This window comes from Stegastes partitus, unplaced genomic scaffold (assembly GCF_000690725.1).
Source record: "Stegastes partitus isolate 25-593 unplaced genomic scaffold, Stegastes_partitus-1.0.2 Scaffold104, whole genome shotgun sequence".
Taxonomy (NCBI): domain Eukaryota; kingdom Metazoa; phylum Chordata; class Actinopteri; family Pomacentridae; genus Stegastes; species Stegastes partitus.
Window position 1 is genome coordinate 56,204 of NW_007577835.1, and position 27,992 is coordinate 84,195.

At 40.4% G+C, this 27,992-nt stretch overlaps 1 protein-coding gene across 1 annotated transcript in view; it reads left to right on the top strand.

Moving 5' to 3' along the window:
• Nucleotides 1-27,035, top strand: part of LOC103354312 (AT-rich interactive domain-containing protein 3B) — a 52,347-nt gene extending 25,312 nt beyond the window's left edge. Inside the window, exons 5-9 of the mRNA XM_008277638.1 lie at nucleotides 17,901-18,084; nucleotides 23,743-24,002; nucleotides 25,574-25,846; nucleotides 26,002-26,094; nucleotides 26,414-27,035. Of these exons, the coding sequence (XP_008275860.1) occupies nucleotides 17,901-18,084; nucleotides 23,743-24,002; nucleotides 25,574-25,846; nucleotides 26,002-26,094; nucleotides 26,414-26,610 (1,007 nt within the window). The 3' untranslated portion in view covers nucleotides 26,611-27,035. The remainder of the gene's footprint in view (nucleotides 1-17,900; nucleotides 18,085-23,742; nucleotides 24,003-25,573; nucleotides 25,847-26,001; nucleotides 26,095-26,413) is intronic.
• The last annotated feature ends 957 nt before the right edge of the window (nucleotides 27,036-27,992 follow it).

Sequence of the window (27,992 nt, forward strand, 5' to 3'; positions counted from 1 at the left end):
GTTGATTCACTGGTGTGGATGTTTTGGCCATACAATTGTTATAACCCATTAAACTCAGCAGGGAAGAATGTCTAATACCACAGTTCTCTTCTCTTGTGGCTTTGCTCTTTCAGAGGCTATCTGCTTGTCCGATGATTGCCAAGTGTACTTTGGCACTGATCAACTCAAAAAAAAAAACATGCTGTAACTCACACCACACTGGCTAAGAAAATCCTTTACTAATTCCCTTCCCAAGAGCAAAGGCTTTAAGGTGTCAGCAGGTGAGATCTGCCCCAGTTGATCCTGTGTTTCTGCATTATCGGAGTCAAGTGGATCTGGCAGTGGCCTAAGTTATTTAGTTGGCCAACACCCAGGGAGGCTCAGCTGACCTTGTGCTGCTTTCACATTGCCTACAAGACCCCTCTGACCAAGGCTGCTAATGCACTTAGGCTTTTATCAGACAAACCTGTTGCCAAGCAAGTTACGTGGCTTTAGCAATTACTTCCCAAGGTGAATCACAATGTTATTACAGTGGTGCATACTTCACATAATGTTTTGGCAGGCTATGATGGGTACTGATGGTCTGTGAGTGTGTGTGTGGCTTATACTTCAGTACATTTTGTCACAGGCTGCAATGGGTGATGCCATATGTATGTGATGCATTGTTTGTTTTGTCAGACTGTGATGGATGATCGTTATGCATACATTTCTGTAGAAGGGCCCATATGCCTTGACATGTATGTGTGTGTGTGTACTTGTATGAGTATGTTGGCGAGCTAAGATTCACGAGAGCAGTAGCTTGTGAGTGTCTGGTCTGGTCTTAGCACCCGGAGGTCTTGTTTGGAGGGTGATGAATTAAGCTGAGACAGAGAGGGAGGGACAGGATCTGTCAGAGCCCTGTTAGCATCTCTGTCCAGTGGCAGACGCTGGGAGTGGTTGGCTGACCCTTTACTCACACTGGTCAGACGGTAAAATCCATCAAGCTGACTAAAATGCCACTTGACAGCAGATAACTGGCTGATTACAGTGTTCCATGTCACATTCGTTTCGCAAAACGTGTAGCTGCTAAACACAAACGTGGAGTGAATTACAAGAGTGCTGAAGACAAATAAGCTTGTATCTTATGAAACCACCTCATCATAGCGACACGGTGACAAGCTGTTTAACTTGTTTAGCTGAATTACGTTTCCAGAGTAAATTGCAGCGAGTGTAACTGGAATAAGCTCGCGGGGATCAAGTTCCTGTAACATCATTAGTACAAGTGACCTGTGGCGAGAAAATGTAAGGGTCAGTGCTGGACAACAGTTGTGTAACAAACGTCACTGTACCTACACGGTGCTCATCTATTATAGACAGCAATGAGACAAAGGAGAAAAGAAAAAAAGGTGAGAGATTTTTATTTTTTTTTCATTTTAGTGTTTTCATTTGGAAAGAGTAGTAGCAAAAATGACACCATCATAACTGTGAAGGTGAAAATGGATTGACCATGGCTGCACAGGGCTTCAAATATGGAGGCAGGATATGACGTGGACATTGCTGTTGACATCAGAGACCGATGAAACCGTTGTACAAGGAGGGTAGGGTATAATTTCAGCTACTCGAGAGTGAGTTCTTCACCCCTCCCTTAAGACTAGGGGCATTTGGCTGACCTCTGCTGTCTGTCAAACCAGTCTTAATCACAGGGAATTGTTTGGCTGGATTCCCTTTTTACTGTTGGTGCCAAGAGTACATTAGAAGAAGAGCATGCCTCGCTAAGCCCTTGCTGCTAGTACCCTCTTATTACTGTACATTCACTCCTCCTTCCATTTCACTTCCGAGGTATAAGGTCAAGATTATTGCTTTGTGTAATTTTTGTTGTAATTTCTTTGGAATTGAAGAGCACTTGGAAAGCCTTTTCTAAATTGATGTCATTTTTTTTTTTTTTTAGATTTCTAAGAAGGAGGTATGAAAGCTAGACCTATGGAAAAAATGCCAGCCTATTATTTTGACTGACCTTTAAAGGATAACGCTAAAAAAACGCTGCCTGGTTTTGTGAGGCAGATTCTGAGGTTAAGTGAAATCCAGTGGAGTCTCTGGACAGAGAGAGACAAATGGTGAAGTGCTTTTCCCACCTTGGCGTGGGGCCTCTAAGCCTTGAGAGGAAAGCAACGGCGGAAGGAAAACTTACGAGGGATTCCCATTTCCTGCCTGTGCGCTTAAAAACAGGCGTGCGTGTGTGTCTGTGTGTGTGTGTGTGTGTGTGTGTGTGTGTGTGTTAATGGTTGAGGAATTTTAGCAGCTGTCCTAAATAGTGTCTGTGCGTAAAGGGGCCCATTGATGGGCTCTGAATCACACAAATGACAGAGGACACACACACATATAAACCTTTTCTACCTTTGCCTCCTTTGCTTTTACTGCTGTGTGACCACTTTACTGTCAAACCACAATATTGTAGGGTCACAGGAATATTTTTTGCATCCATTACTGAACCCTGTTCGCTTTCACCATTGACCTCTGTAGTATTTGTTGCTTGTAATAGTATTGAAGGAGCTCAGTCTTATTTATCTGGACAACCTCATGTATATATATTGAAACAATAGCTAATGGCCTGACATGTACGTCCAATAAATGCACTCGGGCTGCTCACATTTAAATTGTGTGGGTGGAGGATATTAGGTATGATGAGTTATAGCGACGTCACTGTTTATTACATCCATTACAGGTCTTCCTGTCTCACCCCCACTTACGGCGGAGAAAAGCTTCATCGCTGGCTTGGCGCTATTAACCACCTCAAAGGTTTCGATTAAGCAGATGGGTGATTGTTTGTTTTGGTTTGACACCCGGTCGCTTTGTTACTGAGGATGGGGGTTTGGGGCAAGAGGTGGGGTTGTGAAGCTGGGAAGGAGGGGGGGGGCAATAAGTGAAGCTACGGGAGCTACGGGTGTGCGATGACGAAAAAAAGAAGAAGAAAATAAAAGAGTGATGCAGCCAACTGCCTGTCAGCGCTGTCCACTTGAGATGATTAATGGCCACAGGCTGTGATGGACAGAGCCAGAGAGAGAGAGAGAGAAGCTCCTGTTCAGTGAAATCACCAGTTGAGAAGGGAAGGGGAGGGGTGGTGAAGACAAGTGTTTTACCTCCTTCAGCTGCAGCCAGAAAACCCCACACGTCGCGGTCAGCAAAGGAAAGATCCATCCTAGTGCTGCACTCTTAACGGGAAGTGTAGCTTCAGCTTAAGAGGGACCACATGGTGTGCTATCACTGCCTTAGAGTTATTTTAGGGGAAAATCCCTACGGAGCAGATTTAGGTGTGTTAATAGTTATAAAGTGATAAGCAGGACTTGTCTGTGTCTTTAAGTTCTCCTGGTCTTGATGGGGTTGAAGAAAGATTAATAGTATTAGAGGAAGGAGTGTAAAAGTTCAGATGGTAGTGATCAGATTTAACAGTTGAACTGCAGCTTCTGAGTGAAATGTACTTTCAGAGGCTCTCTTTGCTGCTGTAGTAGGGCCAAATACTTTGGATAAAATATTTGATTGCACTTTTTCAGCAATATATTTTTTGTTAAACAGAAGCCAAAGTTTAAGATTCACTCTTGAACAGACTTTATTTTGTCAGAGTGTGACAACATGAGATACTACCAAAAGCATGACTGTCACACAATAAGGACAAAATTAATTTGCAAAGCCATACACTCAAACATGAACTAAGTCAGATGCTCTGCACATCATATATCCTAAATTTCAGCATTTCAGATTTGCTAATTGCATCGTTTCAAGTCACAGTTTTTATATGACATTCATTAACTCTTCAGTGTTATCCTGTAAAGCTTCTCTGAAGTTTACAGAAAAGTTTTTTTGTTTGGTCTATAATCAGAACTGAGGCAGTGTTGTCAATAATTTTGCATCATTGTAATATTTGTATATTCTTCGTCTGAGATTTCAAAAGCATGCAGAGAATGTCAAAGAAAGCATTTGAATTATAAACAAGGATAGATCACGCCTCTGCCATTTTAAGCAATAAATGATTTCATTGTCCAGGTTTAGCTGGATTCTTCTTGCTGTATTTGTAGTGTGGGAAAAGTGGCCTCCCAGCAGGACATTAGAGGAAGTTCCCAAACTGTAACCCAGAGACCGAGAGCTCTGTCCACACCAATTACACCATGAATGGACTCTGGGGGATCCATGTATGCATTATATTACTCCCCCGGTCAGCCTCTCACTGGCCCTCGTAACAGGCGGGCCCTCTGTACAAACACCACACTACAATAGGAACATTCTCTGGCTCTTTGATATGGCCTCATTTTCCTTTAGTTAACACTCCACAACTTCTGGAAAGTGGCGGCACCTGGTTGGTTTAACAACAAAAACAGTTGGCATTGTGAGCACATTTTAGATGAAGTGTAGGATTGTAGTGAAGCATTTTTTTGATATGAGATATAGCGATTTTGTTTGGCACTATTAGACTGTAGATGTTTGTTTTTTTATCTGCCATCTAGTGATCAGTTTATTTTCTTTCTTTCTTTTTTTTTTTAATGGTTTCTATAATCTGATTCATGACAGATACAATCAGGATGAGTGCAGTTTTGGAGACCCAAGAAGCTTGCTCAACATAGAATGCAGCAATAAAATGTAATGAGGAAATGACATTTTGTCCTCTCTTGTCTTTCTCTCTGTCTCCATCCCCTTCCTCCTCCTGTACCCCCACCAAATTCTCCTTCCCCCTCTGTTTATTGTGCTACAGTTACAACCACTGAAACTTGATAACACCATGGGGGATAGGGGTGGAGGGCCGCACTGTGGCTCGCTTGGTGAGGCCGGGGTGGAGGCGTGGCTGGATTAGGGGGCCTCCTGTCCTACACGAGATGATTAATGATCTCTAAATAAGTGGGGGCCAACCTTTTTTGATAGGGCAACCCTGACGGACAGCAGACAAGGGAGTGACCGTCGCGTGTCTATGTGTGAAAAGGGAGAAAAGAGAGGTTGAGGGATGAAGAGGGCAGACATGGAAATCACAGTAGGAGACAAGGGCAGATGGGGTGCCAGGGTGACTGAGGAGAGGTTAAAGGAGACATCAGCCAGCTTGTGTAGAAACAAGGCCGTGCTCTTTCATTTCCCTTTCAAAGCACATTGTTAGTGGGCTGAAGCTGACTAAGCTTGCCAATCAAACGGAATAATCGTCAAGGAAACGTACAAGAAGACTACAGCTGGTAGCAAAAGGGGCCCTACTCTCAGGAAAGGGTGGTAACCCAAATGATACATGGATTCCAACCACTGCTTTCTAATCATTGCTCCAACACAGACTCCAAAAGAAGAGGCAAAGCTATTCTATTTGGACATATCCTCCCATGCATTTGTGATCAAAGATTCTGTGGTTACCATGTTGATATGTTTGAGGGCTGAGATTATCTTTGCCTTCGGTAAACTCCACCCGTCGGCTGGCAAATTACAGCCCAGCCTTTGGGCAGCAAGCATCCACAGTGGTTATGCTCTTCCTTCAAAACAAAAGGAAATAGTAGTTTTCCTGATGTTTTCGTGTGTATGTGGTGTATTGGGGGATGTCAGATTAAAATCTTGAGGCTTTTTTATTTTCTGTTTTTGTTTGTTTCTTCCAACCAAGGCTACTCTTTGTGTCTTTTCCTCTGTGTGTTTCTTCATCCCTGCCCCCAATCCCTTCCACCTCCCTGTTATTTCCTCTGTCATTTAGCCAGACTGTTCCACAGCCCTGGATTGCCACTGTGCTGTTCATCTTTAATTACGACCATACTGTATGGGGATTTGAGTCTCTAAGCTGCAGAGTGGGGAGATTCTTAATCACTATGCTCATAAGTAAGTGAGCAGGGAAGGGGACAAGTGCAGGCCTTAAGCAGATTCATGCTTCCCAACGAGGTCATTGGTCAGGGTAAAAATAATACTGGCTCCAGAGTTCATTCGCGCATCTTGTTTTGTCTTCAGTGGAATACGTTCGCAAATACTCTGAAAGACAAATGTGGCCATCACTCATCCAGGTAATGGAGAAATGGCATGGTCCAGCACGAGAATGACTTATCAAGACAGAATGGAAAAAACATGGGTGGAAGATCTGTGAAGGGCATAGCTAACACACAAGCTAGAGAGGAAACAAAGACGATGTTCAGAAAAAGGAAATATGCCTGAAAATGAAGCTGCAAGCACTATTTCACACATACTTATGATGCAGGAACTTCTTAAAAGGCATTATATAATCCAATATTCCTGCTTCATCGGAATAGGCAGGAATGTGAACAAAACTTAATAGTTAATTCATAAAAACAACAGGATGAGAATAGCTAAGGTTTTTCATTCATTATAAAAACAACACACATCTATGATGGACACACCCTTTGTATTGATTTAGTTTTCCTTACCGAGGTTTCTGGTTGTTATATAAGTGAAACCACGACTAAACATTTTTATAAATAAAGAAAAGGCACATTACAAGGAAGCCACACCAAGATACATTTTTATATTTAGTTGTTTTTTTCCCAAAATCTTACAATTGCACCTTTTCATGTGAACTAGTCATTTCTGTGGCCAATCAATGTTAATGGTCTGCGGTTGCCTTGTGAAGCATTTCACACAAGAAACTCTCTTGTGATCAACAAATTTCCCAAACTTCTGCTATCTCTGCATATCTGCAAGTCTTGCTTCTCCATCTGTGTCCTGTGTGTGCTCTTAAAGCAATGTTTCCTGGCCTCCACACCCTCAGTGATGGATGGTATGAAATGCATTACAGCCCCCAGAGGAGCCCTACACCAGTACAATAGCCCTGAGCTCACTTCCAGTGCAGCTTTGCAGCAATGTTCCATAAGCCACACAGTAACCAAGATCTTAATGCAAAGGGGCCTAATGGAAAACAAGATGTTTGATTTGAGGGATGAAATGGACGTGAAGCATGCAGATGCTCTCCAGTGACATTTCAGTTGATGCGGTTTGTTGTTTGAGATGCGTGATTAGATAGGTGGTGGGCAAGTGATGATGTACGGAGGTAAAGATGAGTTTTTATCTTCCGCAGTTAGGCTTCAAACTTGACTATTCATGCTGTAGTATATGGTATATCGTGATCTTATTCCTAGTATTTAGATTAGATAGAACTTTATTGATCCCTTTGGTAGGGTACCTCAGGGAAATTGTGGTTCTAGAAGCAGCACAACACTGACAGAGACAATAGTAACATGTCAATTAAAAAAACAGGAAACAAATTAGTTGGAAGAACAGCACGATGTGATCGTCGTAGTAATAATAAAAGTAATGATAATAAAATGCTGAATAATATATGATAACAAGCAGTGTAATTATAGGTAAATATAAGTGACCATATAAAATATAAATGTGTATCATATATATGTCTCTCTATATATAACAATAAATAAATATGTGTATATACATTACACAATATCACAGTGACAGTAGAAAGTAGCAGCACAGTGCAATATAATTATTATTACTAATAATATACTGTATAATATATGATAACAATCAGTGTAATTCTAGGTAAATATAGGTGAGTATATAAAAAAAAAATATATATATAATATGTTTATTATTAAAAATAATAAATACATATAAAATAAATATGTATATTTACATTACACAATAACAGTGACACTAGAGAGTAGCAGCATGGTGCGATATAAATTATTATCATTATTATTATTATTATTATTATTATTATTAATAATAATAATATAATTGTTGTTGGTATTATTAATGGTAATAACAACAACAAAAACAACAATAACTTAATGTACACTTGTATATAGTTTGTAATAGAAAGTAATAATAGTAATGATGGAAACAGAAACAGGAAACCAGTAAGACACTCAGGCAGAAGCCACATTAATGCCATTATTGCACAACATAATTCTGTTGTGTAACTTCAGTTTGCAAAAATAGCATTAAACATCCAGAAATATAGGCAGTAAAACAGAAGAACAGTTCAGTGTTTTAAATACAGTAGAACAAGGTTCTTGCACAATTGTATTGTTTTCATTTTGAAATTAAATATTATTCTAGTGTTGACCTCATTTGAAGTCGCTCTGCATTAAGAGCACCAGCTAAATCCCTGAAAGGTAAATGTATGAGCCATTGTCATGGATTCCAAAAGCCAAAAGTAATTAGCATTGATGGGAGTTAAAATTTGCAAGACGGAGGAGCACAACCCCCACTGATCTCTTCCTGTGTTTGAACATATTCCTCTTTCTCCTCGGCTTATAGCAGCTGATGTCTCTCGTATCGATCAGTGGTGCTGGGCTCCAAATGGGGCTCGTCACTTGATGGCTTTATCTGTCAGTCCGGGTGGTCATTGATTGAAGCAGTTAGCTGTGTTATAAAGCTTGGTGTAAGGGACGGAGAGCCCCCTCCATGGCAGCAAAGACATCACTGTCACACCCTTTAAACCGCCAAACAAGGCCAGACCAGTGAACTGTCACCAGTGTTGGAACACATGTGATTTCATTCTCATAAAGGATTCAACGTAGATTATATTTAGTTGTTTTTTCTGTTTTTGTCTGATTGTCTCCATCGGCTTCCTCTCTGTTTTTTTTTGTTTTTTTTTTTAAATGCAAGGTCTCTTATGCCTTTTTATTTGTTCGAAATATGTCTCCTTCCCCTCACTGCTACAGATTTTCTTGGTTTTAGTTGAGTTTTAAGCTACGTGAATGGAAAAAATTAGCCCTAACCCCTGTAGCTTAATCAATGGGACCTTCCAGTGCCTAAGCCCTTCCCTCTATTATGTGTAGAACGTACCATCGTCATGTTGCTGTCACATATACATTCTTGACATTTTCTGCTGCAAGATCAGAGATGGTTGTTTACAAGCCCAAGCTATTGGGTTACTTTTCTCTCACTTGATTTTCCAGTTAGATGTAAATATAGAGCAGAGGTCAACCACTATATTTGACCGAGCTGTAAAGTTTGAAATGGTGATACAGATTATGATGTAGTCAGAACATACTGTCGGAATGTGTTTTTAATGTTTAGTGTTCTTACATCTGCAGCACTTTGAAAAATGATTTTCTTTTAGCATGTTTTATATTTTACCACAAGTATTTTGTTCCTTGCTGCTATTGTAAATACTCACATTTTTATATCCATTTTATACCTATTGTCACTTATTTATTTTTTTCTATACATCTCTAGGCTCTACCAATGTCTTGTTTTTATTTTGCACAGTTTGTTAACTTCTAATTTATAGTTGTTCTTTGCACTGAATGGGACTGCACCCAATTTCGTTGTACTTTTTTTGGTATAATGACATTAAAGGATTCTGATATTTTGATATCAGCTGTAACACGTGCTAAAAAAAATATTGAAATGTACCTGACTGAATTCATATTTAGGTTTTAGATAGTAGTTTATCCTTGATAAAAAACAGCTTTTATTGACTTTTTCTAACTGACTGTAACTCAAAATACAGGCCTGTATGATCAGTGTTTGTAACAGCTACATACGTCAACAAAGATTTTACCTCCCCCTTCCAGCACACACAGTCTGTACAACTCTAGCTGTCATCTGCTGCTTGCCTAAAGCTTGCTCATAATTTTTTATTTTTTTTTGCCAGAAGACATAATCAGTCCAATCACAGTCACAGCTCAGCAGAAAGAAAAAGGAACAGTCTGACTTTCTGTCAGCAATAGCAATACCACCATGCATTTGCAACAATACCAAGCTTTACCAGAATGGTGCAACAAGGGTGGAGAAATGTTCTTCACACGCCACATGCATGTCTCATGCATGAGCAATGCAACAGGTTTTAGTGGTTGCTGTAGTTTGAAGTAAATAGCCTGTAGTGATAAAGACGTGACGTGATGAGAAAAATGTTCAAGACTTTACAAAGGTCAAGTATTGCAACATTAAGGCCGCACAGTAGGTCTTTACAATGCAAAGGGAATTTTATTATCTGATTTCTTAATTAAAGAATGTGTCTGCAAAATGCTGACCTCACAGTAACACATTATAAACACCCACCTGTGGCTAGTAAATATCAAATTGACCAACTGCACATTTTCTGATCACATACATGTTTACAGAAGACAAACATTTCCAGGAGAATAGTTGCTTACTTTCAATAAAAAAAGCCTCTGGGTGGATTAACTTAATGAAATCAATGGTGAAGAGACAACAGCCTGAAGCACTGATGGATGTATAAACAGAGGCAGTCAGTCAGTAATTTTCCTTTTTGGTGAGCACAAACTGGGGAAAATTTCCCCCGTAGAGGAGATGGGTAGCAGACATCTGTCAAGTTCACCAAATTACAGCATTTTAATGTCTAAATCTTGATTTTCTTGCATTATTTCAGTTGGAAGATGACTCTTTTTCTCATTTTTCTAATGACATGACTGTATGCAACTATTTGTCAAATATGTTTGGCATACACCTCTCAGATGTCAGTTAATCTCTCTCTCTCTCTCTCTCTCTACCTGACATCCTTCAGAAATTGAAATGCCGAGAACTCTGAATAACCATGAAGCATTAGAAACCTTTACCATCCATCCACCCATCCATTCATCCATCTCTCTGTTGGCTCCATATCAGCTGGTGTTGATTGGGGTCTAGTCAGTTGATCTGCCGGGTCTCTGGGGATTGTGGGGACTTGGGTTACAGTTGGAGAGGCCATCTCACTTTTCGCGCCATCCAACCTTTTCAATCCCCCTTCCCCCTCTATTTCACCAGGTGACCCATCTTTATGACCCACGGAGAAGGAGTCGTGTTTCTCTTTTCTTTTTTGTCTTTCTTTCTGTCCGTCTCTCTCTAATTCAGCTCCGAGATGCTTTACTGGCAGAGCTGTTAAAAGATTAAGACTAGGCATTAACGATGCCATTAGCAGTACTTTAAACATCATATAAATTTTTCAGCTTTATCGCTGCAGAGATTTATTGTCAAATTGAACTTGAAAAACTTGTGATCGTGTAATTCAGTTTTAAAGAGTGTCATCGTGTGTAGTCTGACATGCTCCCCATTGTGAGAACAGCACCCAGTGAGATTTACAGCTTCTGACTTTTGTTTGGATACTTGCCAGTTTTGCGATGTTTTACACCACAGGCCGAAGCAGTTGACAGTGTGCAGAAGACAGCTCCTTTAATATACTGGCCGCCCGCTCACTGTAATAATTCTTGCTAAGAAGCTACTCTCACTGTTTCCTGAGTAAATATAGCTTCAAGTGACTTATCCATCATTGAATGTTTGCTTTTTTTTTTCTACCCCCTTCGTATTGTTCTTTGTATTAAGACGGAAGGAACACTTTGAGGAAGAAACAAGAGAGAACGATTCGCTCATTTTTGATCTTTAAATAATGCAAGCTAAAAAAAAGAAATGTGTCATTTGCATTTGCTCAAAACTCATACTTCTTCAGCTAAACCATAAAGGGATAGGTGAAGTGTTCTCATATGACAGAACCCTTTTATATTTGTGAGCCAATGTGGCGTCTTTGTCACTGCACAGATGGAGCAGGACAATACTGGCGTATACCACATTGTGCTGCCTTTACATTTGTTGATCTCGGTGCTGCTTTGTTGTTGTTGCGCTCTCATCTTGCCAGAGCACAACTCGACATTGTTGTAGAACAATATTTTTATTTTGCTACATGTGCCTTTACTGAACACAATGTCATTCACTCTGCACGCTGTTGTTTATTTAGAGTTTAAACTCACAGGCCGAGGGAACGATTCTGTTTCCCTTGCTTTTTGTGATTGTTATCAGATTGTCGTTAAATACAGTTGACAGAAGATAAGTCACTATTTTTTTTCTCTTTCCTGCCTTGCCTCTTTCCCTTTCTTTGCCTCTATCTGCCTTTATCCCTCTGTCGCTTTACATTAATTGCACTTTATTGACACGACACAAATGAAACCTCTGCAAAGCTTTAGAGCATATTAACTGACTGATGTTATAGACTTTATTAGATGACCGTCCTTCTCTTTCCATCTCTCTGTATGTGTCTCTACCAGCTGTGGCTTTAGCTTCATGCTTAGAATAGCAATGTATCTATAGTGTAACGTTACATTTAACTTCCCTTATGTGGAGGGTTACATATCTTAACACTTGATATGAATTGGTCCGTCATGCGAGTGGTGGCTCTGCCTGGACTAAAGATAGCAAATTCCATGCACTCAAGGCTTTTTTACCTTTTATGTCCCTGGCCATGCATTAAAAATAAAACAAACATGCCCCAGCGTACAGCAGGGTCCTGACAATATGCTGGCCCGACGTATGAACATATAAACTAAACAGCCAGGGGCTGCCTACATAAAGTAAACTCCCAGCATGTGGAGCCCAGACACTCGTCTCTCCTGTCAGAATCTCTCTGCCCCATGTTAATGAAGGGTTTGGGCTGTTCTGTGTTGGTATTCTCTACAAGTCAAAGTAAATCAAGACTTTCAATGCAAGGTGGCAGACATAAAATTGCCTTGATACATGCAAGGATTTCTAAAAGGATGCTCCTGTCTAAAGAGAATTATATTATATTAGTCTATGAGTACACAAAAATGGTGGCGTATGCAATATAAATGTTAAAAAACCTCTCCAACAGCCCATCATCTTAACCATGTAGGAATCAATGAATACTGTATTGCAGCACTTTAGGCAGTTTGACATAGCAGCAGCAAGACTGGTCCAATTTATACCTTCAAATAATCTGACATTTTTGTGGACATTATGCTGGGTGGTTATCACCAGCAGTTGTACTTCTTGTTCGTCAAACAATTGTGCTTAAATTGAACTGAGGAAATGGTGAGACGTAGCCCTGGTGTGGTGTGATCTAGTGTGTAGATGTGGTGGTTGGGGCAGTGAGGTGGAGGAAGGTGTGGGGGTGTGGGTGCTCTAAAAGGACTCAGACACTGCCATGAGGCCAGGGGCTGTTTGTGTTGGCTGACACCTTCCTTACAGCAGTAATCCACTCTTTCTCCAGCTGGCTAGCTACTACACCTCCCCCTTCTTTTTTTTTTTTTTCTGTCATCCATCCTTTTTTCCTTCCTCCCTTCCTTCCCTGCCTCCTAAAAGGGCCAATAGCTGGATTTCTTCAGTTTGTTTTTTCCGTACTCTTTTCTTTATTTCTTTCTCTTGTGTTTACTTTGCATTTACACTCATGGTAACCATTCTCATACCAAACAATAGGACAATCCATTAGATTAATCTTCAAATTGATCAGAAGAGGTAAAGCAACCAGAGGCCATGAGATGATGTGGTGTTTTCTTCTCTCCCACTACTTTATGCTGTCCTTTTTTTTTTTTTTTTTTTTATTGTAGATGGCAGTGAAACCTTATACCAGCCAATGCTCATTCAGTAAAAAATTCATTTCCTGTGTGTTGTCCGCTGTAAGGCTGTCGCTCTGTCACTTAATTATTTAAAGAAATGCCCATCAAGTGAAGTCAGCAATATTTAATTTACCACTACTGGCGTCAGGGGCACCCAATTGATTTATTATAGAGGCCCTTTAATGTGAACAGCTGTTTCCTGCTAAAAATAGGTCAGGGGTCAGATAAAATGACCTTGTTCCTTTTTTTTTGTGGCCTCACATTGAGATAAAAAGAAGGAACTGTAATGCAAGGGCAAAATGTTAATGTTTGATTCAGATGGACAGCCTGTTTCTGTCACAAATTCCTTATGGCCTGATCAATACCTCGAGCCTCAGAAATGATGGACAAAAAGGCTTTTTACTTGATTACGTATTTTACTGTATAATTGAGTTTGCACAAATGTGTTTAAGTCTCATTCTATTCTGTGTCAGAATTTATTTTTTTTCAATATTGGTAATGCTGTAAATGATTTCCGCCTTTCATGACATCAAAGACATCACAGGCATGTAATATAAGGATATTGATCATCGTCACACAATTACAAATCATAATCTTTGAAAGGCAAACCTTCAATATTAAGTGTTTGCTTCTTTTTTTCCCCCCTCCTGTCTGACTCACTATCTGTAACCCTTATCATTTGAAGTCTAGCCGTTTGAAGACTAGCCGTGTGGCTCTTGTGTTCGTGGTGGAAGTAGAAGGAAGGACTTAGGGAGTGGTTCAGGGGCCCTCAGCCTCGGCACTTCCCACCACAGCGACCTCTGACCCTTGGTGCCATTAATCACTAGGCTCCTGATGGCCCTGTCCCTGGGGGAAAATCAGTCCGGGGCAAAGGATGATGGGAGGTGAAGCCTGCAGCCAATTACAGATTGGCTCAGAGCAGCCGAGTGGACAAATCAGGGCTTTACAGAGAGATGAAATACCCAATAGTTGCCTACTTGAGGCCTCATGTCATGAAGTGGTCTCGTATCACTGCCGATCTTTTTGTCTCTCGTTATCGCTAAAGCACATTAGGCAATAAGGTTGAAATGGGAACAAGTATAACAGCAGAATTAAAGCTCCTGTGAGGCAGAGGTCTTGTGCTACTGTGATCAAAAGAGATGTTTTGGCCTGGTCTAATTAAGCCTGTTAGAGCTAAATGTCTCCAGGGTTGGAAACGCAGCAGATGTTGGACACCAAAGCCAGGCGACACGTTGATTCTCTCAAATGAGGGAACTCTCTGGCTAACTGCCCAAGCGTTGCTAATGCGATTTTTGGTCAATTATAGTATTATCAAAGGTTCTTTCCCAGTGCTTTCACATGTGGTCTGGTCGTGTTGAAATGTGAAACCTGGCTAATGTCACATGTTGACTAATTAATGCTGTTTTTGGTTTCAGAACCACCTTTGGTCCACTTAAGATATACAGATAGCTATTTGGTTTCTTCTCATACGCACACCACACGCTGCTCTCTCACGGAAACTAGTAATGTTTCATCTTTCTTTGTGTGGCTATGGGCTCTTAAAATAGAGCCTTGTAAATCCATAAAATCTGATTTTGATTTGACAACAGATGGTGACAAAAGCAGAGGCGTGAATTAAAGCCTAACTAACTGCTGGCCTGTCACTATGGGGCCAGTGCTGTTGTGTCTCATTTGTTGTGCTGTCATTGTTCATGGCCAGGCCAGTATGAAAACATGGCTTCCTGCTGACCTGCAGTTTAATTCACACATCAATAACCCCTGGCTGATCTCTGACCCCTCTAGTTGTACTAATTGTTTAATGCAGGATTGATGTCTAACACTGCATTAAATAACTGACGAAGCACCGGCAGAAAAACATTCCTGATGTATTGATGCACTGCTTGTTCTAGAAATGTTGCCGCTGCCCAAAGATACAGTGAAAGTTTTGCCATCTACATGGGGTTTGCTGTGCCACCTGCGAATAAATAAATAAAAACTTTTTTTCAGTTTGATAGAAATGCGTGGCATCAAATTTGCAATCTTCAGGAGAACAGGACATTTTTAAATCATTCATTGAACAGTTGACTATTAAATCAATACCAGTCGTAATTTATGCATTTATATACACATTTATTTATTCTTTTAACCTGGGTAAAAAGGAACATTGCTGTTGGGTTTTATTCTAAAATTACAGGATTCAAATTTGATAATAGCAACCACTGACTGCTAAAAGTAAAGTTACAATGAATGTGCAATTAGAATACTTCTAAATGAACTTATTGATTAACATAATGAGAATACAGATCTGATGTTAAAAAGACATTAAAAACTAGATGACTGTTCCTTTCCTCTCCTCTTCTCTCTCTCTCTCATTCTGTACTTTGCTAATTCAGATAATCTGTAAAAGAAGCCGGCATCTTGGCAGGGCCCCTCTTGTTTTTTTATCTGTTAATTGGCTCTGAAGATAAGATGGCTTTTTTCCCTGAACAGAATTTTGTGCAGCTTTAACAAACTAACAACATTAACCGCGTATACTGTGCTGTGGTGCTATGGGTAACTATTGTGGGTAATTTTAGTTTAATGTATTTTGTATGTTTATTACATTTTAGATACATCAGTAGCATTTAATTCAATGTGTTGTGTTTGTGTGAATGGAAGTGGACATTATAAAATTGGCAAAGGCAGGATTTTTTTTCTTGGGATGTTGTAAGGTATTGCACAAGATTTTACTGCTGTAATAAACAGGTTCCTTTGTGTTTACTGCATTCCTACATGTATTTCCTATTTTTTTTATATGTTACACAACCAGCTTATTAACTGGTCTGTTTGAATGTTTAAATCCCTGGCAATAGACTCCTATTGTCTTTAACCAGCACATTTTTTCTTTCTCTAAATTTGCTCAAAACCCACTGTTTAAACGTTCCATCATCTATACACCGCTTAATCCTCACCAGGGTCGTGGGGGGCTGGAGTCTATCCCAGCTGACTTAGGGCGAAGGCAGGGGACACCCTGGACAGGTCACCAGTCTATTGTAGGGCTACACTTAGAGACAGACAACCAAGCACACTCACATTCACACCTACGGACAATTTAGAATCACCAATTAACCTCAACATGTTTTTGGACCTTGTGGGAGGAAGCTGGAGAACCCAGAGAGAACCCACGCTGCACAGGGAGAACATGTGAACTCCACGCAGAAAGATCATGGGTGTCCAAACCGCGAGGCAACAGTGCTAACCACCGAGCCAACTTGCAGCCCCTGTTTATACAGAAAGGGCAAAATGTGGTGACAGACAATGTTGGCCAGTTTCCCCAAAGCCCATTGAGAGAGCTCTATAATGAGATATGCAGTGCATAAACTGGCTGTAAGCCTTTACTCACTGCCACTTATACGTTGTATTTTGAGACAAACATTAGGGGGGGTTTCGTGGGGGTGACTTGATAGCCAAATAGTTGGAGCGCATACCACACGGGTGCAAATACCCTGAACACCAAGTCCCTGGATTGATCCCTGGTTGAGGACCATTTGCTGCATGTCATTCCCCTTGCTACTGTGGAATAAAGGAATGCCCCCCAAAAATAAGCTTAAAAAAAACAACAATTTTCAGTCGTAAAAACTTTTATTTACCCACCAACGTTATAACCAGTAATAAATAGTACACTTAGAGGCTTAGTGCTTTGACGGTGCACCTTCCTGATCTCCGCGCTCCACGGGTCCATGAGTTCACCTAGGCCCTCTGCACATGGCTTAAAGACATGTTGCTAACTTAAGAAAATGAATCAGGGCTAATCTTCATGGCCTGATCACACTGCTATTTTACAAAGTCATTAATGAGTCCAATTCCAGGTTAAGAGCAGCCTGTGGAGGGGCTGAAGGATTGCCTGGCATTAACTGTGAGGGCAAATCTGTACAACTCGCTGTGCTGGGTCCGGCAACACTAACAGCATAGGGGTGTGGATTTACTCGGTACAATCCTCTAAATGAGCTTCATTATACTGGCCTATCCAGGAGACCCCACCCACAGCTGCCCATGGATTAGCAGGTTGTCACAATCCCCAGTCCCCTCCTCCCGCTTCATGCTTACACTGTTGCACATTGCACTTTTTGATTCTATTGCATATGGGAGCCACCCCCTACTCCTCCCACCACCTACTCCCCACACGCGCCCTGCAAGCTTCACTGCAGATAAGCTGTTGACAAGATTAATGCATCTGTATCAAAAGTCTAGAGCCGCTTTGCTTTGTGTTGTTTGTGAATCCCCTTTTCCAGGTCAAGCCAGATTGCCTTAACTGGGCTAATATGTTTTCAAGCCAAATTTAACAGGCGTGCAGGCAGCAGGCTTGCCACCCTTGTCTAACCAGCATCCTGACAGCACTTAGATCAGCGTGTATAAGTCACAAAAGTATCCTCGATGATACAGAGTAGACTTTTGAATGAACATATGCGCAATCTAGAATGCCCCTTGCTTTATCTTTCACTGTACAGTCTTTAAATGTGTCATTACGTGCCACAATGTCTCAGCAGAGATGAGAAAAAGATTCAGCGTTCGGGGTTCCACTCCTGTTGAGCTTGTGCAAACAGTTGATATACAAATGCACTTTGAAATAAAGTCATCCATCAGGGCTTAAGCTAGTCTGATTCAGATGTGTGATTTGTGCCGTATTGATTTCTCTTATTATTTCTGTGTCCACCATAGGAACCCCAGTCAATCGTATTCCCATCATGGCCAAGCAGGTCCTGGACCTGTACATGCTGTACAAGCTGGTGACAGAGAAGGGAGGCCTTGTGGAGGTGATCAACAAGAAGATCTGGAGAGAAATCACAAAGGGACTCAACCTGCCTACCTCTATCACCAGTGCAGCATTTACTCTGCGTACACAGTAAGTGTTTGCATTTGTGTCACAAAGCAACCAAACTAATTCATTTTTTTTTGGAACTAAATAAAGAATTTCAAGTGCATAACTTCTCAGCTGGAAGCCAACCCCTTCCTAATGCAGTGAACATGTGTGTGTAGCATTAAGCTGTGTTCACATAAAAAGCCTTCAGCCATGTTTTTCAGTCGTCCATCTCACACGTGTCTATTGGAACGGATACACTCCTATTTTAATCAGTCCAGCTGTCTACGCAGACGTCGTAGCGGCTCACGTTTTACTCGTGCACGGAAACCCGCCTCCTGTGTGGGCGCACAAGGAGCTGCTCTGCTAACCTGCTGCTCATGCTGCACCTTTAATGTGGATACAGTGTTGGAGTATTTGTGTGTGTTGCTATGAATGTGAGTGTAAATACGAAGCTGTGCCTGTGTGTTTATACACATGCGAGTTTGTTTTCTCCACCAGGCCACCTTCCTTCTTCACATTCAATCCCTCCAAGCATTACATCACACACAGAGCTCATTGATTCCCATAGATTTATTGACCTGATTTGGGTCATAGTTCACAGTGACTAAGGTGGGGTTTGACTGACAGCTTATATGCCGAGCCTCGACTAGAAATCTCTCACTCTCTCGATGGAAGCCCTTCAGTAGAAGTAACACCTCTCTATTCGGTCTACCAGCAGATATCCCTAATGAACCTTAATGTATTTTTAATGTTGCTGAGCTGTTGTGTAGCGTCGCTCCACTACCTCTATCTAATGGATGCTGCTGCTCTTGCTCCTTATCGATCCTCGCTGCTGCTTTTCCACCATTATGCAGTCAGCATACATAACAAAGTGTGCTCATTTATGGGATGGAAAACATAACCGAGCTGTGACTGTGCATACTTGTAGAGCTGCTGTGATGTCATCCAAGTATACTCGGCATACAAAATGTGTTCTACATAGTTGTTATACATGCTGTTGTATTAAATTCAGTGTTCATTAGTGTATTTTACAATGGAGTTAAAAGTAAGCCTCCTGGAATAAGTTAATTTTGCAAACAAGTGACCCAGTTTTTATAATAGAGACAAGACATTAGAGAAACAGTTAACGCACCTAGATTCCTTCTGCAGAGACTTTTTTTTTTTTTGGTCCATGTATGACATAACCAGATGTCAAACAGAGTTTTTACATGTGTGAATGTACATTAACAGCTACAGACAGGGGCAGGATCGCTATGGCAGCTGTCCCTGGGATACAAGGAAAGATCATTCTTCATTGCAGTATAACATCTGATCTTAAATGGAATTAAGGCTCCGACAAACACTGAAACTGACATCAAAACAAAATATAGAAACAAATGCACTTCTTGAGCTGAACATAAGACTGTACATTTTTTTATTTTTACATTTGAAACGATAAAAGAAGATAAAAAGATAAAAGCATTACCTTAATTTAGTAGACACCAAAGAGAAAAAGAAAGACATAACTTTGCAAATAAACTGATGAGACTTCAAAAAGAACATGAAAAAAGATCTGACAGAGAAAAAAGTTGATAAAATTTGATTTAAACTGGTTTTTAAAAAACTGACTGACTGTCTCAAAATATTAATTATTGCAAACCCTTGAACCCAAATAGAACAGATGACGTGGACTTACATGGAGAATCATGACATCTGTCCCGTCTGTTTTCTACTCCTTGATATGTGTCAGATCGCTGGGCTTCAGAAAGTAAATTATAAAATGTGTGAGTCCAAACTGGGCACCAAAAGAGCTTGTATGTGTCCTATCAATAGCCACTTTCCACCCTTCCTCAGTAAATTCTTCATGCTCCCACGCAGCTCTTATTTTGGTTTGGAAACATTTGTCAAATGACAGAAGCTGACCATAGATCCTGGAGATCAGTCATCTCTGTTTGGGTCTGTATCCCCCAGGGGGGGCGTAGGAGGCATTTAGGGGTAATTTGGAAATAAGGAAACTGCACCATGTTGTGGTTGAAGGTACTGGAATAGGTTAGCTGCTGTTTTTGGTTGAAGAGTTCGGCGCCACTGCAAACCACGGCAGCTTTATATAGCGCTAAAACTCACCATATTCTTTTATTGTGCCATTACAGGAAGTAGCATCTGTATATGAGGGGGAGAATAAATACTTCTTCATTGTAGGTGCCCTAGAAGAGGAACTTCGGGTGAATTGATACCAGATCCTAGTGATAGAATTCATGACCGGGTTGTATGTAAAGCCAGAGGGTGTTGAGTGGTGTAACTTTGTAAGTAAATGAAGGTTATTATTATCATATATGATTATTATTATTGGGCTCTGGAGAGTAGATAATAGACGGATACTTGGGATTTTGCTAGTAGGACACTAAAAATAGAGTAAAGAAATATTACATTTAAATGTAGATCATAAATTTAAAATATAGTAAAAAAAAAAAACAAAAAACAAGCATTTCTGATAACACAAAGCAAAGGCTGTGTTTCCACTAGAACTCGGGGCTGATAGTGTTATCTTCAATACTACAGAAAACTCCAAGACAAAAAAGAAAAAAACAAACAGTAAATGCTTATTGATGTTAGATGCAGAAACATGTGTTTTATGAGGTGCCAATGTCTTTTGTATTTGAGATGCATCAAGAATTTAAATCTTAAAAAAAAAGAGAATTGGCTAGAAAAATAGAAATAAGACCATAATAATAGTGAATAAATACATTTCAGGGAAAATGACAGATGCACCTCCTCTCCCCTCAAATTGTTGTTCTTGCAATGGGACTATAGAATGTGTTGTGGTGTATAGTGGCTGAAATGATTACCATGAAAAGGTAAAAATACATGTAGCCAATTATAATATTGGCCTGGAAAAATGTCTCAATACAAAGAAAGGAAAATAACTGAACCAACTTGAAACAGTTTTTAAAAACACTTAAAAATTGGGCGAGTAAAGGCCTGACCTATAGTATACTCAGGTAGTTACAGATAAAGAATAGAGATTTTAAAATCATGTTAGATACGATTCATCATATTTTGGAACAAGTCAGCAAACACCAGCTTGGAGAAGAAACTGAATTTAATTATATTACCTGAAATTTGGAAGGACATCAGTAATATGTGGAAAACCACAAGTTGATTTAAGGGTTATTGCATTTCAAATCATCAGCGGCCTTCTGCTCAGCCATCTCTAATTTGCATGAAACGTTTTTGTTTTGTTTTATTTTATCATAAACAGTAAATATTTAAAACAGTCTCTGTAAAATGTTAACAGTTGATTCATAAATCAAATGCTTTCCAAGATAGTTTCATTTATTTTTAATTGCCTGTTGACTCACTGTCAGCACATTTTTTTCAAATTAAAATGTATATATTTATTCTTATTTATATAAATATTTGATTTTTAAACATGAATGCTCCCTGATTATAAGTAAATACAAATATGAAGAAAAAAAATCATGAAAACTCCCCTCTTTGAGCAAACATTACAAAAAAATATTTTAAATGCAGAAGTCAACTAGTGAGACTGTTTTTTTTAAAAACATAAACAGTGTCACAATAATACAAAACAAAGTGTATAGAATACATTTTAATAAATACTTGGCCACAAAAAACAAAACATTTTTGAACTTTAATAATTGATAAAGCAAGTATGACAAGTTGTACCACAAGAGTTGGGGAAAAGATTGCTCCAAATTCTCCAAATATAACGAAGGAAAATATTTTTGTAATACAGAAGTGTAACGTTGGTATTTCAGACATTGCATATTCTTATTGGAATATATTCATTACTACTTATTGGAGGAAAGCTTTAATGTAAATTATTAACTAATTACTACAAGTACAGAGGTGCTGACACTAAAGGCCAAGCTTATCCCCAATGCATTGCAAGAGAAGTCAGGTCCTGTCAGACAGTTTCCACAATGATCATGACAATCAATTTGCCTCTGAAGTCTGATGAAGGACATCAGATTACCATTAAATATAGACATGAAGAGTTTCCACTACAAAAATCCCGCAATCCCAACAGATCTATGGATTTTGCTATTTTTATTCTGTACTGCTGTCATCCTGTGACCTAATGCAGAAAGAAACTACCCAAAACTACAAGACGGGTCTCCTCCGAGCCAACATGTATGCCATTTAAAGCGATGTCAGAAAATAAAAATAGGTCCATATTAAAAAAAAAACAAATCTTAGTTATATTACAAAAAAACTATTTGTGTGAGAAGAAGAAAAAAGAAGAATAAAAACCATGCTTACAGTGAGTTTGACAGGCTTTTACTTTTAGATTAAATGTTGTCTCAAAGTATTTCATATATCAACATATCCATATTTTATGTTACAACAATTTCAGGCAAGTCACAGATGCTTGAGCAGAAATTGTTCTAAAAAAGTTTGCTGATTTGATTTGACCCTAATTTGAAGTGACTACTATTGAAAAAAAATCTTTAAAACACCTGTTGTTCAAGCAAAGAAAATGAAAAAAAAACTCCATCATGGGGAGAGAGAAGCCAGCCCCACATCAGTTCTTTTCCTATCCAGTTTTGCAGTAAAATGTGGAGCTATGGACATGATACGTTAGAGCACAATCTTTTTGTGGCCAGAGCATTTATCAGAGCACCACCTCTCTCAGCAGACTGATGATTATCTTTTGAGAATTTTAAGACTGTGGCTCTTGAGCAGATGACTGTCTGAAACCACCACCACCACCTCAACAAAGTAAATAGGAATTAATGAAATGTATAAAATTACTACTACTTTTTTTATATTACACCATCCTTGGTGCTTTGGCAATATTGTTAACCTGATATTCATGCCTATTAAGCATATTGAATTAAATATACTGTATGTGGTGTACATACAAACAAATTCAAAGAAAAACCCAGAACATTTACATCTCGTGGCTCCGTTACGCTGCAGGAAGCATTTTGACGTCATGGTTCGGGCCCACTTGTCCCCTTAGAGGGAAAAGTCACTGCAACTCAATAAAAAGTTGATCTGAGGTGACCTTTATCTAATGATGCAACATTTCCATCCTGATGGGAGTGGTTATTCCACAATGACAACACTCCCATCCATAGTCCACGATGGGTCACTGAGTGCTTTAATAGGATGAATTTTTATGTGAGTCATGTGCTCTGGCCTTCACAGCCGCCACATCTCAGCCTAAACTGATGGGAAATTTTGTGGTGACATATTCGATAGTGTTCTCTGGCATCGTCGTCAAAGCGCCAAATGAGGGTCTGTCTTTAAGAAGAATGATGTTTTATTTCCAGCAGAGTTTAGAAACTTGGAAAATCAGTGCTAAGAGGCATTGAGGCTGTTCAGGCAGCATGTTGTATGTCTATTTATTATATCATTTAGCAAATAAAGAGCATATATATGTGTATAAAAAGACACATTTCCACCTTAAAACATAGTGGTCTGTCAGTGCCTTCCATGTCCACACACAACTTTACAATAAAATAAAATAAAAACCTTTGGACAGCCGCTTTGTACAAAACCAATGTACTCAAAATGAGACAGACTTGCTTAAAGGATGTGATTGGAGATAATAGTAAAATCTGTTTGACAAGCAAACAAGAGGTGGTTCACTCCAGTAAACACAAACACATTCCCTGATGTATTTCTTCTACTTGTATGAATGTTTTTTTCTGGTGACCTTATGTGTTGCCTTGTGTTTGATTTCCTCTTCAGGTACATGAAATACCTGTACCCGTATGAGTGCGAGAGGAAAGGTCTCAGCTCCCCCGGTGAGCTTCAGGCTGCCATCGACAGCAACCGACGTGAGGGTCGTCGCCCGAGCTACAGCAGCAGCCTCTTCCGCTTCTCGCCCTCTCCCAGCACAGCCCCTCACATCCTGTCACCTCCCAAGATGCACCTTTCAGGTCTGAGCGCAGCGACCTCGGCAGCCCTTAATGGCCTGCAGGCCTCACCAGGACCCTCTATGAAGAAAGGTAGGCGCTTCATTGTGATATAGGTTATTTATTTTTTCCTTCTCACAAATCTGCATATTCTGATATATAAACTTTTGGTAAATTAATGGGGAAAAAAGCGAAGATGAGTTTACAGTATTTGTGGTTTACACTCTTAAAACAAGCCTGTCAGCAAGCTAGCAGACAGCTCTGACATGAGTGTAGTGTGACGGGTGAAAGAGGTGTTGCTGGAAAAATAAATTAAGATATATTCTCAGAAGCCCTCCTCTGGATTAATAAAGGTTATATTGAACCAGGTAAATGTTTACTTCAGAGACTGTAGCTGCTCTGTACTGGTTTGTGTTGACTACAGTGTTGCACTTGCACATGTGCTGATCCCTTAAAAGCATTTCTGGTGTAATACTGCCCTCTGTGAATGGATGCTGCACAAATAGAAAAGTACTTACAAGTAAAGCTAGCATTGTTACAACATAAGGAGGCTTTTTTTTATTATATATGGACTGAGAGTAAAATGTTTTCATCAGAGCTGCTGATCCTGCCCATCTTCATTTTATTTTTTTGTCTTTTTCTAATGGGTGTAAATGTGTGCATTGGTACGAGAGTGTACCATTATCTTCTCTTAACATTCCTTCATTCCACTGTATCCCACCGTCTGTAGTGTTTTTATATTACTCTGTGAGTGTACGCCCGCCTGTGTGTGTAGTCCGTCCAGGTGTTTAAGAGTTCATGTGTGAGCCGATTCTGCCTCAGGCTCTGGAGAGCCCTCACCTTTACTACTGATTAATAACATGGTTCCCACACCAGGGAGGACACTTTATGAACTTTGAAGCGTCTAGTCCACATCAGTAGGGTCCTGTTGATAACTGTCATTACACTGCTGTGTTATCTGATGTCACTTTGACTTGGTTGGAATGTGACTCCGCCGTGGACCCCGACAGTATCGGTTTGACTTGACTAATGGACTGTTTTTAACTTGTCACTCATTTTATGTGACTATATACTGTAGCCACATGGCATGTAGTTATGCTGACCCGGTAGCTGTTGATGCAAAACTGCAAGTTACAAACGAGGCCTTTTATGTTTTAAGTCGGTGTTTTCCAAAATTGAGTTATCGAGGGTCCCTTGGAGAAGTCATAGGATGACCATCAGCTGACTAAAGAACGGCTTAATGTCAGTATAATGTATGAAAGTAGGGAATGCTTTAAGAACATAGTTTCTATTTGTTTAGTTGTTTATTTAAAAGGATCCCCATTAGCTGACACCAAGACGTCAGCTAGTCTTTCTGGGATCCAGACAATAAAATATCAAAAACAAGCATTACAGGCTCAAGTAAATAATAGAACAAAAAACAACTACAAAAATACACACCAACAATAATTGAAATAATAATAGAAACATATTTACATTATGTCATATTAATGATAATACAATCTAAAAAGGAACAAAAATTAACACCACAATAGATAGAACATTTGTAAAAAATAAACAATTTAAAAGACACACAACAGTTCACCTTGACCCTGTGGAGATTCTTGAATTTCAGCTTTTAGTCTGTGTAGAGCTAAAAACTTCTTCTTCTTTGTCTCTCTCAGATGACCTGACCCCAACAATCATGGCAGCGAGACCCTCCATGGCGCTGGCCCTGGGTCAGCAGCAGGTTGCTGGTTTGGCAAGAGCCGCCACGCTGGAGCAGCTAAGAGAAAAGCTGGAGACCGGAGGTGGAGAGGGACCAGAGAGGAAGATGGCCCGCCTGGCAGAGGAGCAGCAGCGCCTGATGCAACAGGCTTTCCAACACAACCTGCTGGCCATGGCTTCCCAAATGCCCATGAACCTGCGCCTGGGAGCCCCCACCATCACCACCAGGGGTCAGTGTTGCCACGTTTGTTTAAAAAAAAAAAAGCAACTCCCACCATTTTTTCAGAAACACATGTATCGTATATTTAATGTTCGGACTTGGAGGTAAAATGTCATGTGAAGAGACACAAGAATAATCAGTGCACTGTGATTTGTGTTTCCTCAGATGAGAAGCAGCAGGACATGTCTCTGAGCATCTCAACCAATGGAAATGCCAGCATCACTGTCTCAGTGGAGGTTAATGGCACGATCTACTCAGGTGTGTACAGCGGCGTTATGTCATCTTCAGTACCAAATAGAACCTTTACAGTCACAGTGGTAATAACACTACTTTTTAAAATGGTATTTTATTTATTTAACCTTTATTTTATCAGGTAAGTTAGTTGAGGACTGGTTCTCATTTTCAATGACAACCTGGTCAAGAGGCGGCACACAAACAAAATGAACAACAAAAACAGATTACATGTACAGCAAATCACACAATATTACAAAGACTTGTTAAATAGAGAGGCTAAAAACAGGTGCAGTGGTCCTGAAGTGTTGCTCCAGCTGATTTTCTTCTCGTTTTATTCCTGTAGGAACCCTGTTTGCCCAGAAGTCTGGTGGGGCCCCGGGGCCTGCTGTGTCGGCTGCTGCTGCTGCTTCAGCCTCCCCTGCTGGAACCAGCACCAGCTTTGGCTTCTCTGCACCCCAGGCTCAGACCCTCAGCCCCACGTCCTCCTCCTCCTCTAAGGGTCCTGGCTCGGCTGAGCCGGCCCCCAGTGGGTCACCCTAACTGAGGCTGCCCTTTGTACCTGCTTCCCAGGCCTCAATTCCTCCAAGAGGCCCAGCATGAATATACAGTACAATGAGAAACCGATAAGAATAAGAAACTGTTGCACAACAAATACCTCATCAACCCTGTCAACCTCTTGGCTGTCCAATCGTGAACACAGAGCCTGAGAATATTGTATGACAACATGTGTCCAAACGCACTGCTATGCATTTAATCTTATGCAAACACACACACACACACACTCACACACTCACACACTCACAATCAGTCAGACACAATCATACATACAGACACAGTCTACACACACATACACTTGTTCATCCTAATGTACATGCTAAACACAATCAGCTCAGCCAAAACCCACTGACAGGTGTAGTCACAACTGAACTTGAAAAGTTTTATTTTAGGACAATTTGTTTGTTTGTTGCCATTTTGTTGTCTTTTTTGATTTTGTGTTTTAGAATGATTTTGTTTTTAGTTTTTCTCTTTTTACATACCTCAAATCAAGTAACCTGCAGTGGTGTCTTTACCTCAGGAGCTGTAGTATATTTAACCTGAATCAACTTTATTTTTGTATTATTTTTGACCTAGTTGCAATCAGGGGAAGTCGGGTAACTCTCACCAATGAAACCTCATGTACAGAGCACCCACCTCACAGTGACAGGCCTCCAACCCGGGCCTCTCAGGTTTCTATAACACGCTGTAGCCTCTTGCTGAACTCAAACTGGTGAATGATCAGATGCTGTAGATCAGCGCATTAAATACCTCATTTCATTACTGCCCTCAGCTGAGATCGTGTGCTGATCAAGTCCACTAGACAGGTTGGAAGTACAAATCTCAAATTCAACCACTCCCAGGTCCGCACAAGCTGTCTTTTAAATATTGAACGCACAAAGTTGGAGGAACAGCAACTCTCACCCACCCACAACAAGCCTAGTAGACCCCGAGCTCATGTCTCCTCCCACAGAGGTTATACTGAGGCATTCCTAGCCCCCCGCTACAGAATCAGATACGAGTTTGTTGTTCCCCACTTTGTTCGTGCATCCTTCCTGCAGCTACAGCCGCATGGCTGAGAGTCGAGTGGGAAGGCGTCATCGTCAGTGCATAGTTCTCACACCTCATACTGGCCTCTCTGCTCTGGAGGGCGTCTTTCTCAGGAAGCAATGTGACAACTGCAAGGAATCACTGTTAAATTAAAGAGAAACAGACAAGGATTCATACCTGAAGAATGCACAAGCCTACATGACTGTTTCACGAATACCTCATCAGACTCTCTGAGAAGGGGAGCTACACTACATACCTCATACGGCTGCAAAGCCATCGAGACTTGACGCCCCAAATCCTACCTGAACTGAAACTGACACAGACATACTGACACACTG